This window comes from Rhamphochromis sp. 'chilingali' (genome assembly GCF_963969265.1).
Source record: "Rhamphochromis sp. 'chilingali' genome assembly, chromosome: 1".
Lineage (NCBI taxonomy): Eukaryota > Metazoa > Chordata > Actinopteri > Cichliformes > Cichlidae > Rhamphochromis > Rhamphochromis sp. 'chilingali'.
The window spans coordinates 33,166,666-33,191,551 of NC_137929.1; the positions used below are offsets into that span (position 1 = coordinate 33,166,666).

The following is a 24,886-nucleotide window of genomic DNA, read 5'->3' on the forward strand; positions in this document are numbered from 1 at the left end:
TCAGAGTGACATTATTTGGTTCAACTGTCAGACTCGTCCACAACCACAACCAGTGGCAAAATGTAGTGACGGTGTAGGCGTAGGGCGGTTGCAGCTTCGATGGTAAAGCGGGTCATCTACCAAATGGAAAGTCCCCGGATCCTCCTGTCCATGTGTCAAAGCATCTTTGGCCAAGATACTGAACACTGTGTTGCCTCAGATGCATCCATCGGAGACTAAGTGTATGAATGTTAGAAGTGCTTAGGTATAGATAAGATCAATGTGTGTGTGACTGGGTGAATAATAATACTTTATTTTATATTTTGTATTAGTAGAAAATAGTAGTGAAAATAGAGTAGAAAGGTGCTATATACACCTAATATAAACAGTCCTGAGAACAAGGAATGGACTCCACTCGACCTGTGACAGCGTGCTGTGGTATCTGCACCGAGATGTTAGCAACAGATCCTTTAAATCCTCTCAGCTGCGAGGTGGAGCCTCCATTGATCAGATTTGTTTGTCCAGAACGACCAAAATAGACAGTCCTTTAAACAAGATGTTAGTTAACCTAATGTTTGCTTATGAAAAGTTCCTTAAAAATGATTTTAAAACTAGAACTCAGTCAAGGCGTAGATCCCTGGGTGGCTCGGTTGGGTACAATCACCTAAAACATGAAAGATCTGTGCTTTGAGACTGTGAGAGAATCTCTGGGAGGTTTGCATCAGGAAGGGCATCCAGCTTAAAAAGGATCTGTGAAAATCAAATACATTGATCTACCTCCACAACGACTAAAAGTTATAAAGTTAGCATCTTCTCCAGCTAATCATTCAGTGTGTACTTCAAGATAAAGCTGGTTACTCCTGGTTTTAGTAGCATGATCTGCAAATTTAGCCCAGTCTGTTTTTACCTTTGAAGCTGCCTGGAGCCACTGTCTGCAGTAACTGCGCTGCAAACTTCATGCAGTCGCTGAAGAATGTGCTGGGTGTGGTAGCGTTAGCTTAAATCCTTAGCATCCAGGACAAAAAAGGCTTTAAGTGCAGAGGCAGACTTTACCTGTGAAACTAAGCACACCGCATATGATGTACTTACTCCCAAACCCCCTTTTTGCGTGGCAGGAATTTAAAAGCCTAACAGGCGAGCTGCGGCTTGCTTACAAACAGCTGCCATTCAAGCGGTGAGATTTAAGGAGCAGGTACTTCCACGTGAATGTGAAACTCCACTGAATTGCAAAGTAGAAAAGCTGCTGAATGGATGGATGATTTCTCAATTCCTCAAATTCCTTAATTTAAGAAAGTACACACAATGAAAGGATTTGTTTTAATATCACAAATTCAATGGACACAAATTCATAATGCTGTCCTGAATTCATCCAACTAATACTGCAAACAGAAATATATTTTAGTATCCTCATAACAAAGAAAACAACTTTTACAACTCGGTCATTATCTGACTCGGTCACATCTCAAAGATGACTCGTGTCAGGAGCAGATGAAAGGAGGTCACAGCTCTGTGTCGTTGTTTGTTTACGCAGAGGGGAGAGGCGGCTGACTGGTCCACTAAATCACCTCCCTGCCAGCGGTGGTGACAAACTACCAAATGAAGTGAGAAAGTGAAGGCTCTGTCACAGATTAGGGCTGCCAAGAGTTTAAAAAGAAGACTGAGAAAACCTGGAGACGGACAGAAAACCAGCGATGAGTCTAGCTGATAAGAAAAATAATCCGGACGCCACAGATGTGCTCTGTGCTCATCTGCATTCAAACTTTGTAGCTTTCACTGCTTTATAAACTGCATTGTGAGGTAAGACTGTGAGTCATAAATCGATATAACAACACACATATAAATGCTCCAAACCTTAGAGGTCTGGACCCTGCAAGGAGTCACAACAGTAATATCACAGCTGGGTTAAAACATTTGCTCATCTGTACTGCAGTTCATTTTTTAAAATCTCCCCAGTTTTTCACAGTTTTCAGAGCTAAATGATACTATAATACCATAATAATGGTCTGAAATTAGACTTTACATCTAAGACAACTACCAAAACAAAAACAAAAGGTGGGGTTGCAAGCCCAGAGAAGAGCGCTGACTCTCCTTGTGCGATGCTGACCTCGTGTGGATCACACGCAGCACTGCGACCCAGTGGCTTGGCTCATATTAAAAGCAGCACTTAAAAGGCAGTGTGAGCGCTCCTTTCTGGGCCTCCTTAATTCTGTGACTCCTGCCTGGTAGCTCCAGCCTGCCTCAGCAGCAGTTCTCTAGCCAGATCCGGCCTACCGATCTTGGCCAAGTAGCGAGCGAGCAGAGAGGCCTTGGGTTGGTTCGGGACGGCGGGCAGCCCTCTCCTCCACATGGCCAGGATGGTGAAGGCACGGGAAGAGAGGCCGCCGCTCCCGGCTCGGGTCGTCACCAGCTGAGCGGTGCTGCGGCAGAGACGCAGGGAGAGCGCCAGCAGGGCCGTTTCCTCCTCTGAGAGCTCCTCGGACAGCCAGAGAAGAAGAGAGTCTGAGAGGGAACCTGGTTGGATGGGCAGGTGATGGATAAATGATGCATTTTTTAGTATCTGGAGCTGAGACAGCATTAAAGAGTGTGGCAAAGAGACAATGAATGGATCGTGGAGCAAGCAAGCAGAATTTCACCCACCTGTGTCCTCACAGAACTTCACCTGGGCTGTAATGGGCCGAGTAAGGTTTCTCACTTTCTAAAATGACATAAAACAGTAGCATTCTTTTATTTGAGTCTTTTACATGAAGCATAATGTTTCATTTTTGGGGGGTGAGGGGGTGAAGTCAGACCTTTACCTTGGGTAAAGTCAGAGACAGCTTACAGACGGGATCTCCCAGAAGCTTCGTGTCCTTCAGGACAGCTTTGTCATCCCGCCACTCCAGCTGACTTCTGGTGACCTTATAAAATATGGCTGTGCCCTTGTAGTGAGGAGAGCTGTAGTTTCCAAATAGGTCCACCTCAGTCAGATGCACTAAGAGGTGATTCTTCCTCTGGCTGTGGAAGGTGATGCGCTCATGCGTGGCTTCATTTTTGTTGGTTTGAGCAGCGGCTGCAGAAAAATAAATATGCACACATTTAAAAAGAGGCCTGATGCAATTATATGAAACTGCTTTACTAACTGAATTTGATGCTAACTGAATTTTCTAGGTTATGTTTGTAACATTTTCCTGTATTAAACTTGTTTACTGCCAGTTTGTGAACAGAGGGTAAAGTCACTTAAAACTTAGACCTTAGGGCTGACTTGTTGGACTCTGAAGTGCCTCTCCTTTGTTCTCTGACACATCTAGATAACAAGCAACTTCAACTCAGGCTAGCTTAGAAAAGGACCAAGCGGCCAACAAATGAGCTCCCAGTGCAACTCAGACTTCAAAACAAACCTCACATAAAAATAGAAACATATCTGAGTTCAGATGGGTTCAGATGATATTTTAAAAGCAACAGCGTTACCTTAGCTTGGGTCCTCACTATTTGCTATGTTAGGTAGCAAGTGATTTGTGTGAGTAGGTAAGCTAATGCTAGCCAACATTAGCCAGAAGAAAGACAGTTTTATCAAGCAAAGCCATGGAGAAAGTTAGGGCTGTGGTGTATAAAGACAGTATAATAGATGGTCTTAAAAGTGAAGTTCATTAAACTGCTGCTCCTGCTTTCAAAAGGATTCTCCGTGCTGTAGAAGTCTATCCCTCGGACTTGACTTCAGTCAGGTTATTTTACGTGATACTTACTAACAATGATTCCATTTTGCAAATTTTGGTTAAAATGGAGAGACGTTTATGGGAAAATGGCCTTTCAGCTCCACTGTACTATGACCTCATTAAACACTTTAATGAGACCGTGGCCTCAGTAACTAGTTTCGGGTGTTATTGAACAGAACATGATTTTAATTTTATAAAGTGAACCAAACTTTTCCTTTGGGGTTGTGTCAAGAAGGGCATCTGGCATAAACCTGCCAAATCAAACGTGGAGATGTTTGTGGCGACCCCCTCGTAGCATGACAGCAGCCAAAAGTAGATTTAAATATTCAATTTTATTCAATTTAATTCAAATTTATTTATATAGCGCCAAATCACAACAACAGTTGCCTCAAGGTGCTTTATATTGTAAGGTAGACCCTACAATAATACATACAGATAGAAACCCAACAATCATATCACCCCCTATGAGTAACCACTTTGGCGACAGTGGGAAGGAAAAACTTCCTTTTAACAGGAAGAAACCTCCTACAGAGCCAGACTCAGGGATGGGCGGGGCCATCTGTAGCGATCGGTTCGGATGAGAGAAAAAAGACATGCTGTGGAAGAGAGACAGAGTTTAATAATAAGTGATGATTCCATGCATAGTGAGTGAAAAAATGACTGAAGAAGAAATACTCAATGCATCATGGGAATAGAGTTAAAAGCTAGGACGGAGTAGGGTATACTGGGGCGGGCCTATATCATGATTGACATTTACAAGATTCTACAGTATGAGCACATAGCGTCGATAAGATCCACCTTTTGCTTGTCTCATCCAGTTTAAAATATCATATACACACAGCAAGTCCATCTTTTGTATACAGTCTACCATATATATAGATATACATTTTAACCATAGATTTTTAAAATGTTTTAAAGCCAGTAAGTAAACATGTGTTTAACATCGAGTAATCCATCTATCTCGTCCAGTTTCAACACACCAAGACGGCGTACACACTCATCTGGAGGCTTCTAAACAGGCAGTATCCCCATCTTTTGTACTGTCTGCTGTATTGTACCGTGGGAAACAAAAGAGGAAACATAAGAGTGTTGTACTGTTGAAGCATTCAGCTGGCTGTACAAACATATCATTCATCCACTTTATTATGTGGTTACTGTCTTACGTGGTGACCAGGGGATGGAGGCTAAACCGGTTTAGACCTGGTGCTGCAGCAACTGTTTCACATTTCCCAGTATATCTTTCTTTTTTACTGCACTAGATGTGCAGTGCTCCAGCTAACCACGCAATAACAATAGCGTACAAGGATTTGCACTTTTAAATCGAGGCCTTTTTCAGTGTCACGCGCGTCCAGCCAAAGTAAACAGGCCTCTTTTAATAAGAACAATGACAACACAAGAGCGAGCAGCTGTGTTTGAGGCTCACGGAGCTAAAAGTTGAACATCGGGATTATTTTTCTAACAAATAAACAACAAAAAAACCAAACAAACAAGTTAAGCATGTATGATGTTTAGAGTGTTCACTATGATAGATAAAGCTGATTATTTTTTCAGATCCACTGATAGAAACCATTGAATTAATTAATTAATTAAAATAAATGATGACCCAATCCTTGATGAAAAGCCAACATTAGACCCGTGAGAAGCATAAATGTATAAAAAGATGAAGATTCTCTTGTGTTTCTTTTGTCAGCTTATAATTATTTTCCTTAAACCACGTATGAAGCTTCTGTAGGAGAAGCCAGTGAGCCAGCTTCACACTTTACCTGTGCAGGTGATGTTGCCGGTGAAACGCAGGAGAAGCTGATCTGCCTCACGCATCGAGATCTCCGAGGAGGTCTCCACCGGGTCGCTGTAGCCCTGAGCTCGCAGCCTGTGCAGCTCCCAGCTGAGGTCTCTGCCGGGCACAACGGCCACCAGGAGGGCGCGAGGCTCGTCTCGGCTTCGCAGGAGGACGACGGTGACGGCGTGGCAGCAGACCGACTCCTCCAGCTCCTCGGCCAGGCAGGCGAGGTGACAAGGGCGCAGCGGGGAGAGGAGACGAAGCACGAGCAGTCTGAGCGGAGAAGCAGACGGAGGACAAGTTAAGGAGTCTAGCTCTGGGGAAAGATTAGATTGCCGCTGAACAGGGAAAAGACTTTGTTATCGCAGGCGGGAATACAGATGTAATAGACTTAAGACAGAATGGAGAATTCATGAAAACCTACTGCACACATTTTTTTCTCCCCTGAAGAAGCTGTTTTAGATAAGAAAGAAGAGAATTATAACTCGGGATGGAAATGAGAATCCAACGTTATCACAGCTGGGCCTATTCTTTTAAACAGGTGACTAGAGTAAGACTTAATTTTCTCCTTCTTTATAATGTCTTTAGGGGTTTCTTAACACTTTAGTCTTGCCATGCTGTTCATGTGCGTATGCTCTGACACGTTAAAGCCTGGAATCTAAAGCATGTAGCTGCACCCATCCCCCCTTTATCCATGCGGCCTTGCTTTAAGCCCCTTATGTAAAGTAAAAGCTTTCTGTAAGTCTGGTTTGTTGTAGCGTAGTGTGGCATTTATCTTTTGTTTTTATTTTATTTTTTAATGCTGGCACTTAAGACATGGACGTGATGTTGAGAATACATGAAAGGCACCGGTGAGGTACAGCAGAGCCGTGAGTGAGGAAATAATTTGTTTTCTCCTGTTTGAAGCAAAGGAAATGTTAATCGCTCTGGAAGTTAGTGCAACATAACCTCACTAAACCAAATTAACTCGAGGATTGTTGCTTACGTTCGCTGCCATGTGAGTAAAGCAAAATAAAGAAACATCTGGGTTGTTGAAAAAGAGAAAACATCTGGGAGAAAACGTCTTGTTGATGACAGAGGTCAGCAGGCAAGAACAAGACTGCTTTGAGTTGACAGGAAGGCAACAGCAACATCAAATAACCACCCATTACAACCAAGGTGTGCAGAAGGGCATCTCTGAATGTGCTGCACAAAAATGCCATTATATAATATAAATGTATTTCTGCTGCAGGGGTCCCACAGCTGCAAAGTTTTTCCTGCACAGCTGCACAATTTAAGCCTCATCCTGTGTCTCTTACTGTCACTGTGTGGTCAGGGGGACTGTTTTCTACGCCATCTACATGGTTGGGGGACTCCTGATTGCAGCCACTGTTGACTTGGCTGTGAGGACAGCTCATAACCCCGACAACCTGCTGCGCCTGTCACACACTCTCATCAACCTCGTAGGCAACAGGTGTCAAAAATATGTTGTAAGAAAGTCCTTTAAGTCCAGTTCTAATAAGAATCTGCATGCATAGCTACTCTAGTAGAGTCCAAGAGAGCTTTAAACACCACTGATCCCATTTTTAGTTAAATGTACTGCCAAATCAAACACACTTTTACTCTATTCTAATTATGTGCTCCTTCATATCTTGCAGGTTACGTCTTTGGTAAAACAAAAACTGAAACATCTGCACTTCACTGAGAGGTTCGGGAAAAACTGTTCCTCAGTTTGTGCTGCTTACATATACATAATTGGGACAAATGTACATGTTTTTTAATAGACTTCCACATGTTTCCAGTCTCAGCAGTCTCCTTGACGTGACAAGACTGAGCGAAATTGACTATTTTAAGGTTTTACAGGGAGATCTCGGTTCCCCTGACAATCCAACAAACCTGGAGTCAAAGCCTGCCAACTGGATCTAAAAAAAAAGGTACAAAACGACATGTTTCATGTTTTAGATTTCCTTAAAGACGGCACTGCCTTATTTCTTTTTGCAGTCATTTTCAAATGTCATTTGTTTTGTTCACAGTTTAATATCCCACGTTTGGACGTGTCTACGCTTTTGACTAATACGAAAAGTTTCACTTCAGGTAGCTCTAGCGTGTGAACTCTTCTGCATTCAGGTGCAGGATTTATTACATCTTCCTGTGTTGTTCGAAGCGCCAGCGAATTCTGAAACTGCACATTAGAGCCAACGACATCAGGCTGAAAGTGTTCAGGCCTTCGAATAAACTACAGTGGCTTGTTGAGTTTGGCAGAAAGGCACATGCAAGGGGAGATATAGTAAGAAATGATCACCGTTTACTTGAAATCTTGTTGGAGAATGCTGTTAGGAGCCTGCTTTTGAACACAGTATTATCTTTTTCAGGTATTTATTTTGCTGGATGGACAAACAGGACAAATCGGCCTTGGCTTTGAAAGAAACGATGCTGCAAATGAGCGCCGCCCGACAAGTTTCGCTCTGTGGGTATCTGCTCTGTCCGTGGCTCTGCTTTGGATGCTCCTGCCTCACATTGCTCTTTGTGCAGTGATGTGGTTCGGCTGGAGAGTACGACAACGCATCAGCTGAGTCAGCCGCTGTCACAGAGATGCTAATCTACCGTAACTCTTAACGAATAGGCTCAAACTTCTTCGTGCAACCTCAAATCGTTGCTTATCCCTCCAACATGACCGAAAACCATCTTACATTTGGTTTTACCTCCACACAGGTGGCTTCAGAGCTTAAAGTGCATTTCTAATAATTACCAGCACACTGTCTCCTCTCTGCTTCATATCAAATAATAATCACTGCTTATTCTGCAGATCCCATTCATCATTTTATTGTTCCCAACAACTCAAACAGCTCGTCGCGACTGGAAGCTCCCCACTTCTGTGGGTTTAAAGTAGCTCGTCGGCTGGTAGCTTGGAGCTCGTCGACTGGAAGCTCCCCACTCTTGTGGGTTAGGTTTGGAGCTCTGAGTAGCTCCCCCAGCTTCAAGGGAATAAGTAGCTCGTCTACAGAAAGACTGGCAGCTCCCCTTATTATAAGGGTTCCGATCGCGCGAATAAGTGTGAATGTGAATGTATGTGTGTATTGTTGTAACTAACGGAGCAAGCTGACTTTTCACGGTCCAATAAGAGACTGAGCCGCTCCTACTGTGTTTTTCTTTCACTGCTGTTCGCTGAAGTGCTGGTGGCTTGGGAGAACGGTCGAGTTCCGCCTCGTAAAGTTCACACCGCTTTTGGAAATAGTCCGAAAGTAGAAGGGCGTGTGAACAACCACTCTCATTCCTCATACCAGCGAAGGTGGATAGCAGCTGTATTGCCAGTGTATAAATAAATAAATAAAAATAAATAACTAAATAAATACATAAGTAAGATACACTAAATAATAAAAATTGAAAAATGGGGAATAAAACCTCTAAACCTCTTGCCAATAATGGGCAGTATACACAAAAGTTCATTAATGACGAACAATGGATAGAAAATAAATATCCAGGTGCAGGAAAAATCAGCGCAAGGAGATGGCGTAATCCTAAAAAGACGTCATGTCCTGGGTGGGAGGGTACGTGCAGCCCCGCAGCTTTAACACAGCTCAAAGATAGCTTATTAAAGGAAATAAGTGCAACCACAAATCTTAGAAAGAAAGGAAAACGCACAAATGAATTAACTTTCCTAGATGCATGGAAAAAAGAGCAACAGAGACGTGCTGAGAATAGAGAAAAGAGACAGAATAAAAAACAAAAGCAAAGCTGTGAGGCGCCTGAAGAAACGGCTGCAGCCCCTCCCCCCTATGTTACTGCCTCTGCATCAACTCCCAAGCAAACAGACAAAGATGCAGCTGTGAATAACCCTTACGGTTCAGTGCAGGCAGATTTAGCTAAAATGTCATTAACACAAGCACCTGAAGCAGATATAGGGGAAGATCATGTAGGCAGGGAAATATGGCCTGACCCCCCAAGCCCCCCAGGAGTATTTCCATTAATAAGTTCACCTAACCCCAGATATGGTCAGCCGATTGGACCTATGGGGCATCAAGACGCACACCCCACAATTCTTGTGTTTAGACCATGGTCACATGAGGATCGCAAAAATATTCTTAAAGATGTCCCGCCCCTGCATGACGGTTTTGACATATGGAAGAGAGCAGTTGAAGCAATTAGGACTCAATGGTATTTAAACGGTCATGAAATGTACCAGGTACTTCAAGATCTTTTAGGTTTGAAGTTTGGCTCAGTGAAAGGCTCTTTCACTGGGGGGGCAATTAATAATCCTTTAGATTCTTTAGTGGTCGGCAACGGACCACAACCCCTGCGTGCAGGTGACCCTGAATTAGAAGGCCAACTACATAACTTCTATGAACGTGTGAAACTACAGCTGGCCCCCAAGCCAAACTACAATAAAATAGGAGAGGTGAAACAGAAAGAAAATGAAACTGCATCAGACTTTTTAGACCGCCTGCGCCCAGTTTTTAGGCAGCATTCAGGTTTAGATTATGCCGATGGCGATGCAACGCCATTCCAGCAGCAATTAAAAAATGCATTTCTAAATGGCCTGCTCCCACCAATCAGAGCACATGTAGAGAAACATTGGGTCACAATGAACACTGGCAACCTGCCAGATGCCCTGTTACATGCTGAACACGCCACAAAAGTGCACAAACAGAAAAATAAGGCTGACGTCTTCACCATAGATTCAGAGACAGGTTTCCTTGCATTTTCGGGAGGCTATCAGAGACAGAAAGGGAAGCAAGGTAATCGACAGCAAGGCCGCAGACACAGAAACAGAGACAGCAGATATGAAAGAGACAATGCCTGTTTCAACTGTGGAAAACGAGGTCACTTTGAACGAGAGTGCAGAAGTAAGCCACAGCCACATAATAGTAGGAGGAACAATGACAGGCAAAACAGTGGCGAATCTATGGAGAACAATGACATGTGACTAGAAAACACACAAGATATGAACATTGATGAGGGAGGGGAAGTTTTTAACATAGAACAATTGCTATTAGGGTCAGAATACAAACCAATGCTGCTAATTCATGTGAACGGGCAACCAATCCAAATGTTATGCGACACAGGAGCATGTAAAACGGTTTTGAGGCAGGCACCTAAGAACTTACAGTACTCAAAAGATACATTAGTTGTGAAGTCAGCCACAGGCCTCACCACTGTACAACAACTAACTGCCCCCTTAGAACTAATACATACAGAAAGTGGCCGCAGGTGCTTCATTAAATGCATATATGACCCGTCATGCCCAGTAAACCTTCTAGGAAGAGACGCTCTGACAAAACTCAAGATAGGCGTGATACCGGAAGAGAATGGCATGATTGCTGAATGCATGCTAAATGATAACACTCCAGAGCCAGATAGCATTAACACGGCACACAGCAGCAACGTATGTCTCTCTCAAGGCCACGGTGTCCCACATTATTACTGGACTCTCGAACTGCCAGAGCTCACAAAACTACACAATGTGGCCCGCAAATATACACCCCCCACATCCTATTTCCAGAAACCCACTGACTATCACAACACGTTGAGATTTAAACAAACTCCAGGCCCAGACCCACTTTACGATCAGCAAGTGTGGAAGCTAGGACAACAGAGTTTGACTTTACAACACCTGTATGTCACAAAGTCGGGAAATGCAGTGTGCTCAGTAATCCAATCAGCAGCCGTGAAGGCTTTGAACCGCATGCCTAAGCCACACGTGTCTGTAGCGCATAACTATCATTCAGACTGGAAGGATTTAGGAAATGTGTTAGCCAGGGTTGAAGCAGACACTTATGAAAAAACGGAAGACACTCATGAAGGCTGGCTGCAAGGCCGCCGGATAGGGTGTTTCCGATACACACTGGGTTGGCTGGTCGCAGTCAGGCCCGCTGTACACCTAGCCGATGCCGCTGAAACACATGCACAATTAACTGAATGACATCAGGCAGCACTAGCTCAGCTGCCTAAAACTCTCTGGTCTACAGGCCCTGCTGATGTCGGCCTTATAAAAAATGCAGATGAAGTAAGAGTAAAACCTCTCTCAAAACACAGACCACTGATATCTCAATACCCACTCACTACTGAGGCTAGACATGGCATTCGCCCAGTGATAGCAGACATGGAAAAGGCAGGAATTTTAATAAAAACAAAGACAGCCACCTGTAACACTCCTATCTTTCCTGTTAAAAAAGCTATCACGGGTGCATACCGTCTAGTACATGACCTGAGAGCTATAAACGAAGTGACTGAACAAATCCCACCTGTGGTTGCTAATCCACACACTATTTTAAATCAGGTCACACCGAAAGAACAGTGGTTCTCAGTAATCGACCTTTCAAACGCTTTTTTCTCAGTTCCACTACATCCAGACTCACAGCCATTGTTTGGCTTCACCTTTGAGGGTCAGAGGTACACATACACTCGTTTGCCCCAGGGTTTCCAGAATAGCCCAACCCTCTATGCAGAAGCACTGAAGAAGTCAATGTCTAGCTGTAAGCTCCCACAGCTAGGTCAATACTTGCTGTATGTAGATGACATTTTAATAACCGGTCACACACAGCAGGCGTGCAAAGACAACACACTTGCTGTGCTACAGCATTTGGCTGAACAGGGCCACAAAGTCTCAAAACACAAACTGCAGCTGTGGAGTGATAACGTCACATATCTCGGACACACACTCACAGGCCAGGGCAAAACACTGCTGGGAACCAGAAAGCTGGCAGTGCAAAACACACCCAAACCTAAAACAAAACAACAGATGATGAGTTTTTTAGGTTTGTGTAATTTCTGTAGAGCTTGGATTCCAGAGTATGCACTAACAGTTCAGCCACTCCAAGACATGATTTATGGCAAAAACCTCGCTTTGCGAGATACAATAACGTGGACGGTAGAGGCAGACACAGCATTTACTAACCTAAAGGTGGCTTTACAAACAAATGTAGTCCTGGCCCTGCCTGATTATGACAAGCCTTTCGTGCTGCATGTTGATGGGGGGGCCGGCTACATGAAGGCAGTTCTGACACAGGCTTTTGGTGACAAACAGCGCCCTCTGGCATTCTACTCGTGTAAGTTAGACGCTGTAGTTTCGGGCCTGCCGACTTGCGTCCAAAGCTGTGCAGCGGCCACAGAAGCAGTAAAGAAGTCAGCAGACATTGTCTTAGGGCACAAACTAGTTGTCAAGGTCCCGCATGCTGTCACATCTATACTGCTGCAAGCCAATCTCTCTTACCTGACTCATGCCAGACAGCTATCGTATGTAGGCATTTTACTATCACAGTCTCACATCACACTGGAAAAATGTGGCACACTGAATCCAGGGACTCTAGTGAGCACACCAGCTGATGGAGATGTGCACAACTGCCATGCAGAATTAGACAAAGACACCAAACCCCGCCCTGACATCCATGCTGAGCCACAAGCTGGTTTTAGTGATGTCTTTGTGGACGGATCGGCCTATAAAGACAACACAGGCCGTAATTGTGTAGGTTACGCAGTAACCACAGACAGTAGAATAATAGAAGCAAAACCACTTTCTTCTTCATATTCTGCACAGAGCGCTGAGCTGATAGCTGTTATTCGTGCATGTGAAATACACAAAGATAAACAAATAAACGTTTATACAGACAGCCAGTATGTTTTCTCTGCTGTGCATCATTTTGCAAAGCTCTGGCAAAACAGAGGAATGATTACATCAACCGGTAAACCAGTCCAGCATGGCAGCCTCTTACAACGACTGCTGACTGTAATAAATTTACCACAACAACTCGCATTGTGTAAATGTGCAGCACACAAAACTGATAGCTCTTTTATTACTACAGGCAACAATTTTGCTGACAGTGCCGCAAAACAGGCGGCACAAAAGACAAACATGACACTGATGGCAGTAAACACGCATCAGATTCCACTGGATGTGTTGCAAAGTGAACAAAAAGCAGCAAGCACAGCAGAGCAGGCAAAATGGCTAAAACACGGTGCAGTTCTGACAAATGATTTAATGATGTGTTATGGCAAGCCAGTGTTGCCAAAATCGCTCCACAAGATGGCGGCATTAGTGACTCATGGCTGTACGCATTTGTCATCGGGGGGAATGACCTGTATTGTCAACTCTCATTTCTACACTGTAAATTTTGAAACTTCAGCAAAACAATTTGTCAGAACGTGCATGACGTGTCAAAAATATAATGCTCAGGGTAACCTGCGACCAAGAAGAGGCCGTTTTCCAACTCCGCCTCATCCTTTTCACACAATTCATATGGATTTTATTGAACTAAGCGAATGTCAAGGATCAAAATACGCCCTAGTGGTTATAGACGTGTTCTCAAAGTGGCCGGAAATCTATCCAGTGAAAAAGGCAGATGCAATTTCAGTAGCAAAGTGCCTGTGCAATCACTTCATACCCACATATGGCATCCCAGCTTTGATACGATCAGACAACGGCACTCATTTTGTAAATGATGTCATCACTAAAGTCTCTGAAGCACTCGGTTTCAGCATAAAACACCACTGTGCTTATCACCCTCAGAGCGCAGGCCTTGTAGAGAGAACTAACGGCACTATAAAACAAAGGCTCAGGAAATGCATGGCAGAAACAGGAAGGCCGTGGCCTGAATGTTTGGGTTTAGTGAAGATGTGGATGCGCTTAACACAAGGCTCCCATAAACTAACTCCATTTGAAATCATTCATGGCAGGCCGTTTCCACTGCCTATTACCAGTCAACCAATAGACAAAGCAATCAGAGAAAACACATTAGCAGAATGGATGTCTAAGCTGTTAGAAAACAAAGAGATCATTGTACATAATCAACAACCTGATGATGTTTCTCCAGTGTCTTGCAGACTAAAGCCCGGTGACTGGGTTCTGATCAAGGTGCTCCAAAGGAAAAACTGGAGCACACCCAGGTGGGAGGGGCCATACCAAGTCCTCCTCACTACACCGACCGCTTGCAAAATTGCGGAACGACCATCCTGGGTCCATCAGAGTCACTGCAGGCGAGTCAGTGAAGCCATCTAAACACAGCTGACGGCAGGCTTGCCTACTTGTTGTGATCTCGCCCGGTGGAGGGGTCAGCTTTCCTGGCCGGGGGGTCTACTCGCGACAGGAGGGTGTGTTCCGTCGTCATGAGGTGGTGGCTCTTATCAACTGCAGCGGCCCTGACCATGGCCGGGCTCCTCACCTTTGCTTCCGTGAGGGACAACAAGTCACGCTATATGGAGAAAAGGCAGACACTGTATGACAAAGGAAAGTACACCAAGTTTCCCCATGGCTACGCCACTAACTTCTGGTGGCAGTTTATGAACACTACAGCTCATTTGAATAACAAAACTGACTGCTATGCATGTACCCATATGCCCCTATCCTCACAGACGTCTGGCCTGTGGCCGTACAGCATACCTGAAGATCGCAGTTGGTGTCTGTTGGGCCTGGCAACACATCCAGGCTACGGTACTCTTTGGTCCAAAGCCAACTACAGCATCCCAGCAAAAGCAACCTGGAGGTCATCGTCACTCACAAATGTGAACTGTTCTGGACAGACCTACCTACTGACCTGGCCCCAAGTCTCAGACCCACTGCCTGATGTAATTCTACTGAACAAACTGAACGCATCACAACTGCCAGTATGTGTGATGAACAATGGATCGCGGGCAGTGGGGGAGCTGCCTACTCACCTATGTAAGTCCATATACACTTTCTGCCCACCAAGGAACGAGAGGAAGTGTATGACCTGTTCAATCAACGCCACCTGTGCCAGTAACACGACGCTGATGGGCCTAAACTGTCGCTCCGACTACAGCTACCGAATGCCACTACAAACAAAGACTCAGTACCAGACAGGATGTGCACGGACGGCACCCAGCAGCAGAGGAACCAGAGTTTTGGCTGACTGGTACTTCCTATGTGGCAACAAGGCTTATCTGTCACTCCCTGAAGGTTGGGGAGGTCTGTGCGCCCTGGTGGAATTATCAGATCACGTTTTCTTCATGCAAAGTGTTGCACATCACCCAAGCAGCCGACAGAGACGTGAAGTGGACATCGCCTCCCCCAATTCTTTCGGCATTACCGTGGACACTGGAGTGCCGGGAGAGTTTCGCATCTGGGGAGGAGGAGTGAAATTCTTACAGAGCTTGATCCCCGGCATTGGAGTTGCCGAGGTGCGGGATCATGTGGAAATCAACCGATATGCTCTGCTACGACACATCAACTTGACTAAGACCCTGGGAACCGCCTTAGCAGGAGAACAGCAGGCCATCAGAACGATGGTGCTGCAGAACAGACTGACACTAGACCTGCTAACAGCATCACAAGGAGGAGTTTGCAAGCTGATCGGGGAAACATGTTGCACTTTTATCCCTGATGGATACGAAACTGGAGGAGACATTTATGAAGCTTTGCAGAATTTGACCGCTCTGCAAAAATATGTCACTGAACACACACCTGGAGCAGCTACAGCACAAAGCTGGCTGGACTGGCTGTTCAGCGGTTCATGGCTGGCTGCTGTAGCAAAGCCATTTTTCCTTCTAGGTCTCATCATGATAGCACTGCTCATATTAGTGTTGTGTGTGTTGCCATGCCTAAGAGTAATGATTTCACAGATGATAACAACTACAATGACTGCTTATGTTGCCGTGCCTGAAGAAGAACAACATCCCGTTGCAATTCTGTTAGAGGAGAACTTGTACTAGCTGCTAATAAATGACGTGGTGATTAAAAATGACTTGTCAAGTGATCATGCACTGATTAAAACATTAGTAGGTTATGCAAGTTTTCATGCTTTTATTTTTTTGAAGTTTTGAGTTCTAAACAAAGTTTTTCATTTTAAATATAAAGTTTTCATGCTTTTATTTTTTTGAAGTCTTCAGTTTTAAACATAAAGTTTCCATTTTAAATATGAAGTTTTCATTATTTTACATATAAAGTTTTCAATTTAAGGTTTGCATCGGTTTAAGTATAAGGTTTCATGCTTGTATTTTTTTGAAGTTTTCATTTTATAATATAAGGTTTTCATCCTTGTATTTTTTGAAGTTTTCATTTTACATATTAGGTTTTCATCATTTTTAAATATAAACTTTTCATTTTACTTTTCATCCTTTATTTTTTGTAGTTTTAGTTTTATTATTTTTTCATCCTTTATTTTTTGTAGTTTTAGTTTTATTATTTTTTCGTTTACTATGATTTTCATTTACTATGTTTTTCTTTGTATTATTTTCTTTTGTTTTATTCTTTAGACCAAATGACTTCCATTTCTGCTATGCTGACATTTTGAGAATTTAAAAATTGCTTAAGATACTTAATAAATAACCTTCACAGACAATTGTTGTATACATTTAAAATAAGTTAAAACAGGAGGGAATGTTACAGGAAAAATGTTTCTATGTTTCTTTACCTTCTTTTAAATGTGCAAGCATGCCCTTTTGTCTATGGTTAGATTAGTTTAGAATTATCTTTTTAGACTTTCTCAGCAAAGACATACTGTTTTGGGACATATTGTTTTAGATTGTTTTATCTCTCACAGCCTTCTCCCAGCTCTCTGCTGACGAGACTAGCGCCACATATGGAGTTGTTTATTTTATTTGTTTTGTATTTTCTTATCCTGTTCTCACTGTCTTTCCTATAAAAATTACCAAGCCACTGTGCATGGTGTGAGTTGTTCTTAGCAGCTCACCCGTGTACACGTTTGATAAAGAAAGTAACTTTGTCTCATTGTGTCTTTATTTCTCCTGGGTTTTTTACAGAGTTTTCCCCCAACACCTCTCTACTGGCTTAAAAAAAAACCCCAATATGTATATATATTAAACGTGTGCAATGTAGACTGTACACAGAAGATGGACAATGGTTGATGTCATGACTACTGAAACTGCACACTCATTGGCTACTGACTTGCCAATCACAAATCATCAGCCAATGAGCCTATTCTAGATAATCCTCCTTTCTGACACTAAATAACTCAAACACAACAGAATTGACGTTTTAGTCAAAACCAGTGGCTGATCTCATAAACTCAACAGGAAAATGTGGACATGGGTACAGACAGGAAGCTCACAGACTTGTGGTTTTTCATTTGACATCATGTGAACATTGTTCAGCAGCTGTCTGCCAAAACCTCAATAGGACTGGAAGCCTTTATGCAGTCATCAGCGTCATGCCTTGGTGCCCATTAAAGCCAGTTCAGAGTTAAGACACTCACTCATTGGCTTCATTTTCCAGTCCCAGGAGGTGCATCCATCTGTTTTATGTGTAGTCGATGGCAGACATGTTTTTATTTACCTCCTTGCTGTCCTGCACTACAATTGACTTTGTTGTCTTTTTAAATAAAGTTAAACTGCCTATTTCCATTTGCAGGTGTGATTATTGTAAGAGGAGAAAACGTGGTGGTACAAACCTGTCAAAGTTCTCCATCAGGTCAAAGGACACCAGTCCTTTCTGCAGGCTCCTGACGGTGACTTTATCCATGACACTCCACTGTTTGTCCCTTGAGCCCAGAACAACCAGCGACTCATTGGACATTTCCTTGGATTTCACAGAGGTGTCCATGAATCTGGCATAGAAACAAAACCTTTTAAGATCCCTATTTATATGATGCTGTGACACATATATAATATATTTTAGTTCAAGGACATCTGTGTCACCTCAGTCTGTGGGAAGGTGAATGATCCCATGGGGGAGAATCCCTGACAGGTTGACTTTGTTGGTCTTGTTGGTTCTCTGTTTGTCCCCTTGTTGCTTTCTTTTTTGCAGGATTTGGGGGACATGGAAGTGTGACTGTGAGGGGTCTTCTCAGGGGCCTCGAGGTTGGGTGGGTGAGGTAGAGCAGCGGGCTGGTAGACACCACCGAATGATAGGCATAATTTCTGGACTTGACAGAAGCCAGGAGCACGGCGTCTAGCGGCTGGATCTGAAGCAAACAAGGAAACAGCTGTTCTGCTTGATTTAGGCAGCAGTTTAGACAAAAGCCGTTTGATATGAGAATTTGTCTATTTTTTCTGTTGTTCTATCAAAAGAGAGCTGTGCAGAGACGGAGGTGGTGGATTTGACGTAAGATCAAGGAACAAACTGCTCGTACACCAGTGTTTGGTCTCAGGAGTCAATTGAGAAATCGGCCACAGCCGTTTGTGCCTCACAGCAAACATCTGTGAAACCTGCAAATCAGAAGCAAGCTTTCTGTTACTTCATCATTTCTCCTCTCTATTTTCATCCGAGTTTTGGAATCATTTCAAAGGCTTCGTCCCAAGGAGCCCTTCCTATCTCTCAATGCCAACCAGACCTCACTTCTGCAACTCTTTTCTTTACTTCTACTGAAAGTAAAGTAGGAGAAAAGGGGGTAATGATCAGGGTATTGTCATACCGTGGTTTGCGCTATTACAGGTGCAGTAAAGGATCCTGGGAGGTAGTTCAGACAAATTCGGGGGTCCATGGGGAGTTTTAGTGACAACCCCTTCCTGGGAATGGTGTAGTTTTCTAGTTTTAAACAGGAAACCACTGCAAAAAGACCCACAGAGTACACCTTCACCTCTGCAAATGAGCCCTAACAAAGAGAGAAAGAAACCACGGCAAAACATTTGAACAATCTTTCACCAATGAATACGTTTCTGGAAAAAAAAACTCTACTCAGTGTTTCTATGTTTTTTAGGTTAAGAATAAGTACAATTACAGGAGTTGCAATTGTTACTTTTTTGCACTCATGTAAGATACAGCCACCGTCTTTCATTTCAAAGATTTTACATATTGAGTTATAATACAACAAAAACTTGGCAAGTCTTAAAATGATGTAATTATAACCACAGATAAACAAGAGCATGACTTATTATACCACATCATTATTTATTTAACAAAATCTAAGCCAAATATGATAAACAGTGCATGAAAAACTACAGTAAGTACACTGAATGTTTCAATAGCTTAGAGTACCACATTTAGCAGAACTAACTTCTGTATGACTTTATTAGTCTCTCACATCGCTATGGAGCAATTTTCGCCTACTCTTCTTTCAAACCTCGCTTCAGTTCATTGTGGTTTGTGGGCAGGTTTATTTGCGTACAGCTCTCACCACAGCATTTAAGTCAGGTTGAGATCTGGTCTTTAACTAGGTCATTGCAGTAGCTTTATTCTTTTCTTTTTCAGCCATTCTGTTGTAGATTCGCTGCTTTTCTTGGCATCACTGTCCTGTTGCAGGACCCAGTTTCAGCCAAGCTTCAGCTGTCAGACAGACAGCCCTACATTTGACTCTAGAGTACTTTGGTATACAGAGGGGTTCATGCTTTACTCAATAAGTGCATGTTGTCGAGGTCCTGTGGCTGCAAAACAAACCTAAGTCATCACCCCTCCACCACCGTGCTCCACCGTTGGTATGAGGTGTTTATGCAGATATGCTGTGTTTGGTTGTCTCCAAATGTGTTGCTGTGCTTTAAAAACAAACATCTGTACCAGAGTTCTTGTGGTTTATTCAGATACAACTTTGCAAACCTAAGTTGTGCTGACATGTTCTTTAAAACAACAGTTCAGTTTTTTTATTTTAACTCATGTAATTGTATTTATTCTTAACCAAAGATATACAGAAACACTGGGAATATGTTTATCTAATTAAAATGTAACAGTTTTGATTTGGGTTAAAACGCCCCAAAAATAGTAAACGGTGTACCACAAGGCTCTATGTTAGAGCCTCTTCTGTTTTCAGTTGTTCCATACTTTGTTCTTTATATACATGCAGCATGAACCTTTTATAGAAGACTTTTCTTCTAACTAAGAATTTATTTATAACTAAGAAGAAAAAGGTTCAGTATACAGCTCCAGCTTATATTAAGCTTCCAGTAAAATAACATAAAATAAGCATTACGCAGGAGAAAATTATGTTATTTGATCAATATTTGAACAAATATTTGTAAGTAAGGGAAAACCTTACTTTCTGTCCTCCATACATGCCCTCTGTTGTTATGGGAGCGATGTAGCTGACCCTCTTGTCCTCGTCTATTATCTTCACAGCGACATCTCTGTAGCTGCTGCGATGGCGTGCTTGGAAAGGCACAACCACAGTAAGAGGGAAATTAAAGGCTGCTCCATGTTCAACTTTGACCCGGATCACTCTGCTAAGCAACTCCTCTGAGCCAGTCACCATCAGGCAGCTCAGGGCATCAGCCACTTCACACCTCAGGACTTTAGCTGCACCTGCAGGCGCTCTGATAAAGCACGCGTCCGGTACATCAGAATGGCTGCCCTCCAGCTGAGCAGTGAGCCTAAATGATGTTTTTAAAAACACATAAATGCATATTTTTAGAAAACGATTCATGATTGAAATAAAGTTTGACTGTTTGTTTCTTCCTTTTATTTTTATTTATTTATATTTTTTGCATGCTTGCATTTGCTCTTAATGCTTTTAAGTAGAAATATTATTATCTTGATTTTTTTTTCAAGTGCAAACATATTAAGACTTGCTGAAATGCCGGAGCATGCACTTTCCATATCAGCTCTCTCCAGACTTAGCCTCTCCCTCGGATCTTAATGTTCCTGATTTTTTTGGCTTTTAGATGTATGTGTGCAGTGGCCTGACAGTGAACTGTGCGAAACAGCTGGCTGTGTTGGAGGCCAGGAGGTCAAAAATGTGTGCGACTTGTGATAAAGCACTGCAGAGAGTTTGTCCTGTATCAGTGAGCAGGAGAAATGAGTGGAAGGAAATCATGTCCAGACTCGCAATCATCCCAACGGAGGGCACAGAACAAAATACTCAACATCTTTTTGTTTTCATTTTTGTTTTAGGCGTGTGGATTACTGATGTTACCAGTATGTTGTCAGCAAGTGGAAGAAAATATTGACTACTTTCTTTGTTTACAACAAACGTAAAATGATGTGCTACCTCACGAACCGTGTGTAAACTGACACGGAAGAAGTTTCGATTTCATTATGCTTGAATAGCCTCATCAAAAAAACACAAAACTGACTGCGAACATCATAGAGCTTTAAGCAAAAGACCACAAACATGCAAGATGTTGCATATTACACTGACAGGAAGTGTGGGTTAAACATAAATACTTATGTGTTAAGAGTTTAAGTACGGTGAGCTGCGATGATTTAGTCAGCTTACCCTACAGTAATCCATTTTCTTTTTCTCTTTGCGCTCTCATCTTCCTTTTCAGTCTCCTCTAGTAACTCAGTCTCAGAGTTAACAGATTCCTCCAGAACATCTCTTGCTTGACCTTTGACATGTGATTCTGCCCCGTTGTCACAATTAGAACCACTGAATGAGTCCAGTGTTTGTTCAGTGTCTGCCGATGTCTCTGTACGCCTTCGATCAGCTCCGTCCTCAATCACCCGTTCGTGACCTGAGTCAGACTCGAGCCGATCGGGGGAGTTTAGGTGATTCTTAACGTCTTCAGGTTGCGCCGAAGTGTCTGTGTCTCTGTATTCTCGACGCGCTTCACCCGCGATCGAGGTCTTATCTACAGATAACTGCTGAATCGCTGCATCCAGCTTGATAATGATGGAGCTTATTTTGTCGATGATCTTCTCTACATCCTCTCCAACACTCAGAAAAATGTCACTGACGGAGCCCGAACAGGGCCTGCATCCTGTATCCTCTGAAAAAAAAAGTAAACTTTTACTTGAGTTTTTAAATTAGTTACACTTTGTTACACACCCATCACTGAAAGCCTGCATGTTTTTATGTCATTTCTTTAAATAGTCGTCGGGAATAGTTCTCCAGACTTCCTGAAGGACATTCAAAGCTCTTCTTTGGATGTTTCTGCCTTTTTTTCTATTCTCTGTGTAGATGATCCCGCACACTTCAATATTGTTATCCATGACTGATAATGCTCCACTGTGTGTTTTTCCATCCAGGTATATTTTTTCAGCATTGGCAGTGTGTTTGGGATCATTGTCATACTGAAAAATGAACCTGCTGCCAATCAGATGCTTTCCAGATTGTGTTACATGGTGGATAAAACTCTGATGGGACTTTTAAAATCAAATTATGTGTTGCTGCAACAATCTACTAGTAACAAAGTGCCTAAAGATTGAAAGTTTTTCTGTTATGTGTAGACACAACGCTATCTTTGTACTTGAATGGTTCATAGGTTCGTTCTTTCCTCTGAAAATGGTCAGGTACAAGGACTGGACTGAAAAATAGTATAAAAAAGGACCCAGAGTCCAAATAGACACTTTGAAAGAACCTTCAGAGACCCTGGAGAGCTTGAGGGGGATATGAAGGTGGAGGTGTGCAACTTTGAGAGTGAAATTTAATAAATGAAAATAAATACATTGTTACTTCTGAGGCTCTGAGAATTCCACAATTTAATTTCGTTTTCTATTTGAAGTTTATTTTGTCGTCAGAGATGAGAAGTAACTTTTTTATTTTCTGGCATCTGTACTTTTACTCCCTACGTGTTTAAACAAATGTCTGTACTTTCTCCTCTTACGCTTTCAAAGCAGACTCATTACTTTTGGTTTATCTATAAGTTCGTCTATAGGGTTTATTTCAGGGGTTAAAGTGGGCGGGAAGGACTGAATGTATCCGTTAGTTGTGGTTGTGGTACTTCAGCATTTAGCTAGTGCTACAGAAAAGGAGGAAGCATGAAGAGAGTGCTATTTTAAGTGGCAGGCCATTTCAAATACATTTTTTCTATCAGCTCAACAAACTTCAGGAAACACACAAACTGTTTGTGTGCAGGTTGTCGTACACTGCTTCTGCGAGCTAAAGCTCCAGCTGCTGTATTTCGCAGGGGATAAAAGAGTGAGAGCTAACTTCACAGAGATGGAGGAAGATAAAAAAGACAGGACAGGAGAAGACGAAGAGAGAGTAGATTTAAAGGTAAGGACAGCTCAGTGGTGTTTGATAAACTCCAGATGTATGATGTCATAATTTGAATTGAATCTGTATATGATGTTTTGATAAATGATGCATTTTTTTTTTTGTCGTGAAATATCCTAAAAAACAAACTAACTTTTTGATACTCAAAGGTTGCATGAAAATACTGAGCAGCTCAGGATAAACAGGTTAGCTTGCATCAATGTGGTGAATTCCCATTGTGTTGAACTGGTGCACAGTGGCTGTGGTGGTCATAGTCAGATTTAGGTTATATCAAGTGTTGCAGAGATGAATTTGCATTTACGCAGATGATGCTTAGATTCATTCACTGAATTCCAACTTTATACCAACTGCATATAAAGTATAGAGAGTATAGTATCAGTGATATGGGACAGCTGTGAAGCAAGCAGCAGGTCAGCTGATCACACTAAGAAAATCTACTGAAGTTCATATTAGAAAGTATTGTGAGTTGTGATTCTTTTCCCTATGCTGAGCCACTACACAGATTTAGTGCTCCTCCACCTGCTAAATCGCACTTTCACCCCTGACTGTTCTCAGTGTACTGTTTAGCAATGGAGGCAAAGTCTCCCTCTACAATGTTGGCAACAGAAAATAGTTATTTGTTTAAATTTTCTGTCACTGATTGTGTCCTAGATAACAGATTCAAGCTGAGTACATTCATTAAAACTACAGATCGGGATAATGTTTGTATTCTTGTACACTAATATTATTTTATTATTATATTAACACAGACAAGGTTTAGTTACCTCTGTACAAGAATGGTTAGAATCGTCCTCCAATGAGCTACTTTTACTTTCTTACTTTGAGTACATTTCTGAGCCTGTACTTTTTTACTTTTGCTTGAGTAATGACGTTGAATCAGTACTTCAGCATTTACTGGAGTATTTTTAAACACAGGTATCTGTACTTCTACTTAAGTAAAGAACATCTGTACTTTTGCCACCTCTGCCTGTCGTAGATGGATGCTGCTGAGCTCCACCCCCTGGTGGAGAGCTGCTGAGCGTGGAGGAACATCGTCTGAGGGCTTGTTTCCATGCTCTGAGTCTGCATGAATGAAAAACACTGACTTCCCTCAGCACTCCCAGAGCTCTCTTTTTGCAGTCTCCCTCCTGCTGCTCTTTACTCCTTCGTCTTCTTTCATCCTCCCTCTCATCTTCTCCTTCTTCCATCCTCCCACCCATTGCTGTATCGAGATGATCACCGCAGCATTGGACACCTTCAAGCTCCTGAACAGTTTCAGCCAATGCAATGAGGAGTCTGTCCTCGCTTGTGCAGTCAGGAGGCTTTTGTCCTTCCATGAGTTTGTCTGCATGCAGATTCGTATCCACGCTGGACTGCAAAATGCAAAAAAGCTGAGAGTCAGAAGTATCTGCTCAGGCTTTTCTTCAGGCCTTTTACTTTTTCAGTCCATCTTGCATTTGGCAAAATCTTTTCCCTGCTTTTACACAATTCAGCTGATAAGCGTCAAATACTGATTAAAAGAGGATTTCAGTTCTTGTGTACCTCCTTTTATGTTCGAAGCCGAAGCCCTGCTGGGTTGCTGTGTCCTTGGCAGTGAGCATTACTGCGTCCGGCTATCCCAGTTTACAGGCGCCAAGGCTGCATTTATCTGGCTGCCAGCAGTAAAACATGTTGCCAAGGCGACCCCTGGAGGCGTGGAAGGG

General features: G+C 42.7%; 1 protein-coding gene and 1 long non-coding RNA gene across 6 annotated transcripts; one reads left to right on the forward strand and one right to left on the reverse strand.

Moving 5' to 3' along the window:
* Positions 1 to 1,324: 1,324 nt before the first annotated feature.
* dthd1 (death domain containing 1) lies at positions 1,325 to 24,789 on the reverse strand. The gene is made up of 11 exons (XM_080895118.1): positions 24,726 to 24,789; positions 24,166 to 24,556; positions 21,483 to 21,975; positions 20,307 to 20,637; positions 18,753 to 18,932; positions 18,037 to 18,302; positions 17,790 to 17,945; positions 5,435 to 5,724; positions 2,775 to 3,028; positions 2,617 to 2,674; positions 1,325 to 2,490 (listed from the first exon to the last, which is right to left on the reverse strand). Exons 2-11 carry the CDS (start codon positions 24,518 to 24,520, stop codon positions 2,180 to 2,182), a joined length of 2,694 nt encoding a protein of 897 aa, XP_080751244.1. The 5' UTR covers positions 24,521 to 24,556; positions 24,726 to 24,789; the 3' UTR covers positions 1,325 to 2,179.
* On the forward strand, positions 5,706 to 7,938 carry LOC308404858. 5 transcript variants are annotated; one of them, XR_013973225.1, is made up of 6 exons: positions 5,706 to 5,992; positions 6,767 to 6,920; positions 7,089 to 7,138; positions 7,215 to 7,364; positions 7,558 to 7,717; positions 7,803 to 7,938. It is a non-coding gene; the product is annotated as an uncharacterized lncRNA (long non-coding RNA). The 5 variants fall into 5 exon arrangements; XR_013973226.1 differs by having other exon boundaries at positions 7,233 to 7,364; XR_013973223.1 differs by having other exon boundaries at positions 5,706 to 6,001; positions 7,089 to 7,364.
* Positions 24,790 to 24,886: the final 97 nt, after the last annotated feature.

Coding starts and splice junctions, on each gene's coding strand:
- dthd1 (XM_080895118.1), bottom strand. CDS start 24,520: ATGGAAGGACAAAAGCCTCCTGACTGCACAAGCGAGGACAGACTCCTC. Junction 18,933..20,306: donor GCATGTATGGAGGACAGAAA/GTAAGGTTTTCC, acceptor TCTCTTTGTTAG/GGCTCATTTGCAGAGGTGAA. Junction 5,725..17,789: donor CTGATGGAGAACTTTGACAG/GTTTGTACCACC, acceptor TTCTCCGCTCAG/ACTGCTCGTGCTTCGTCTCC.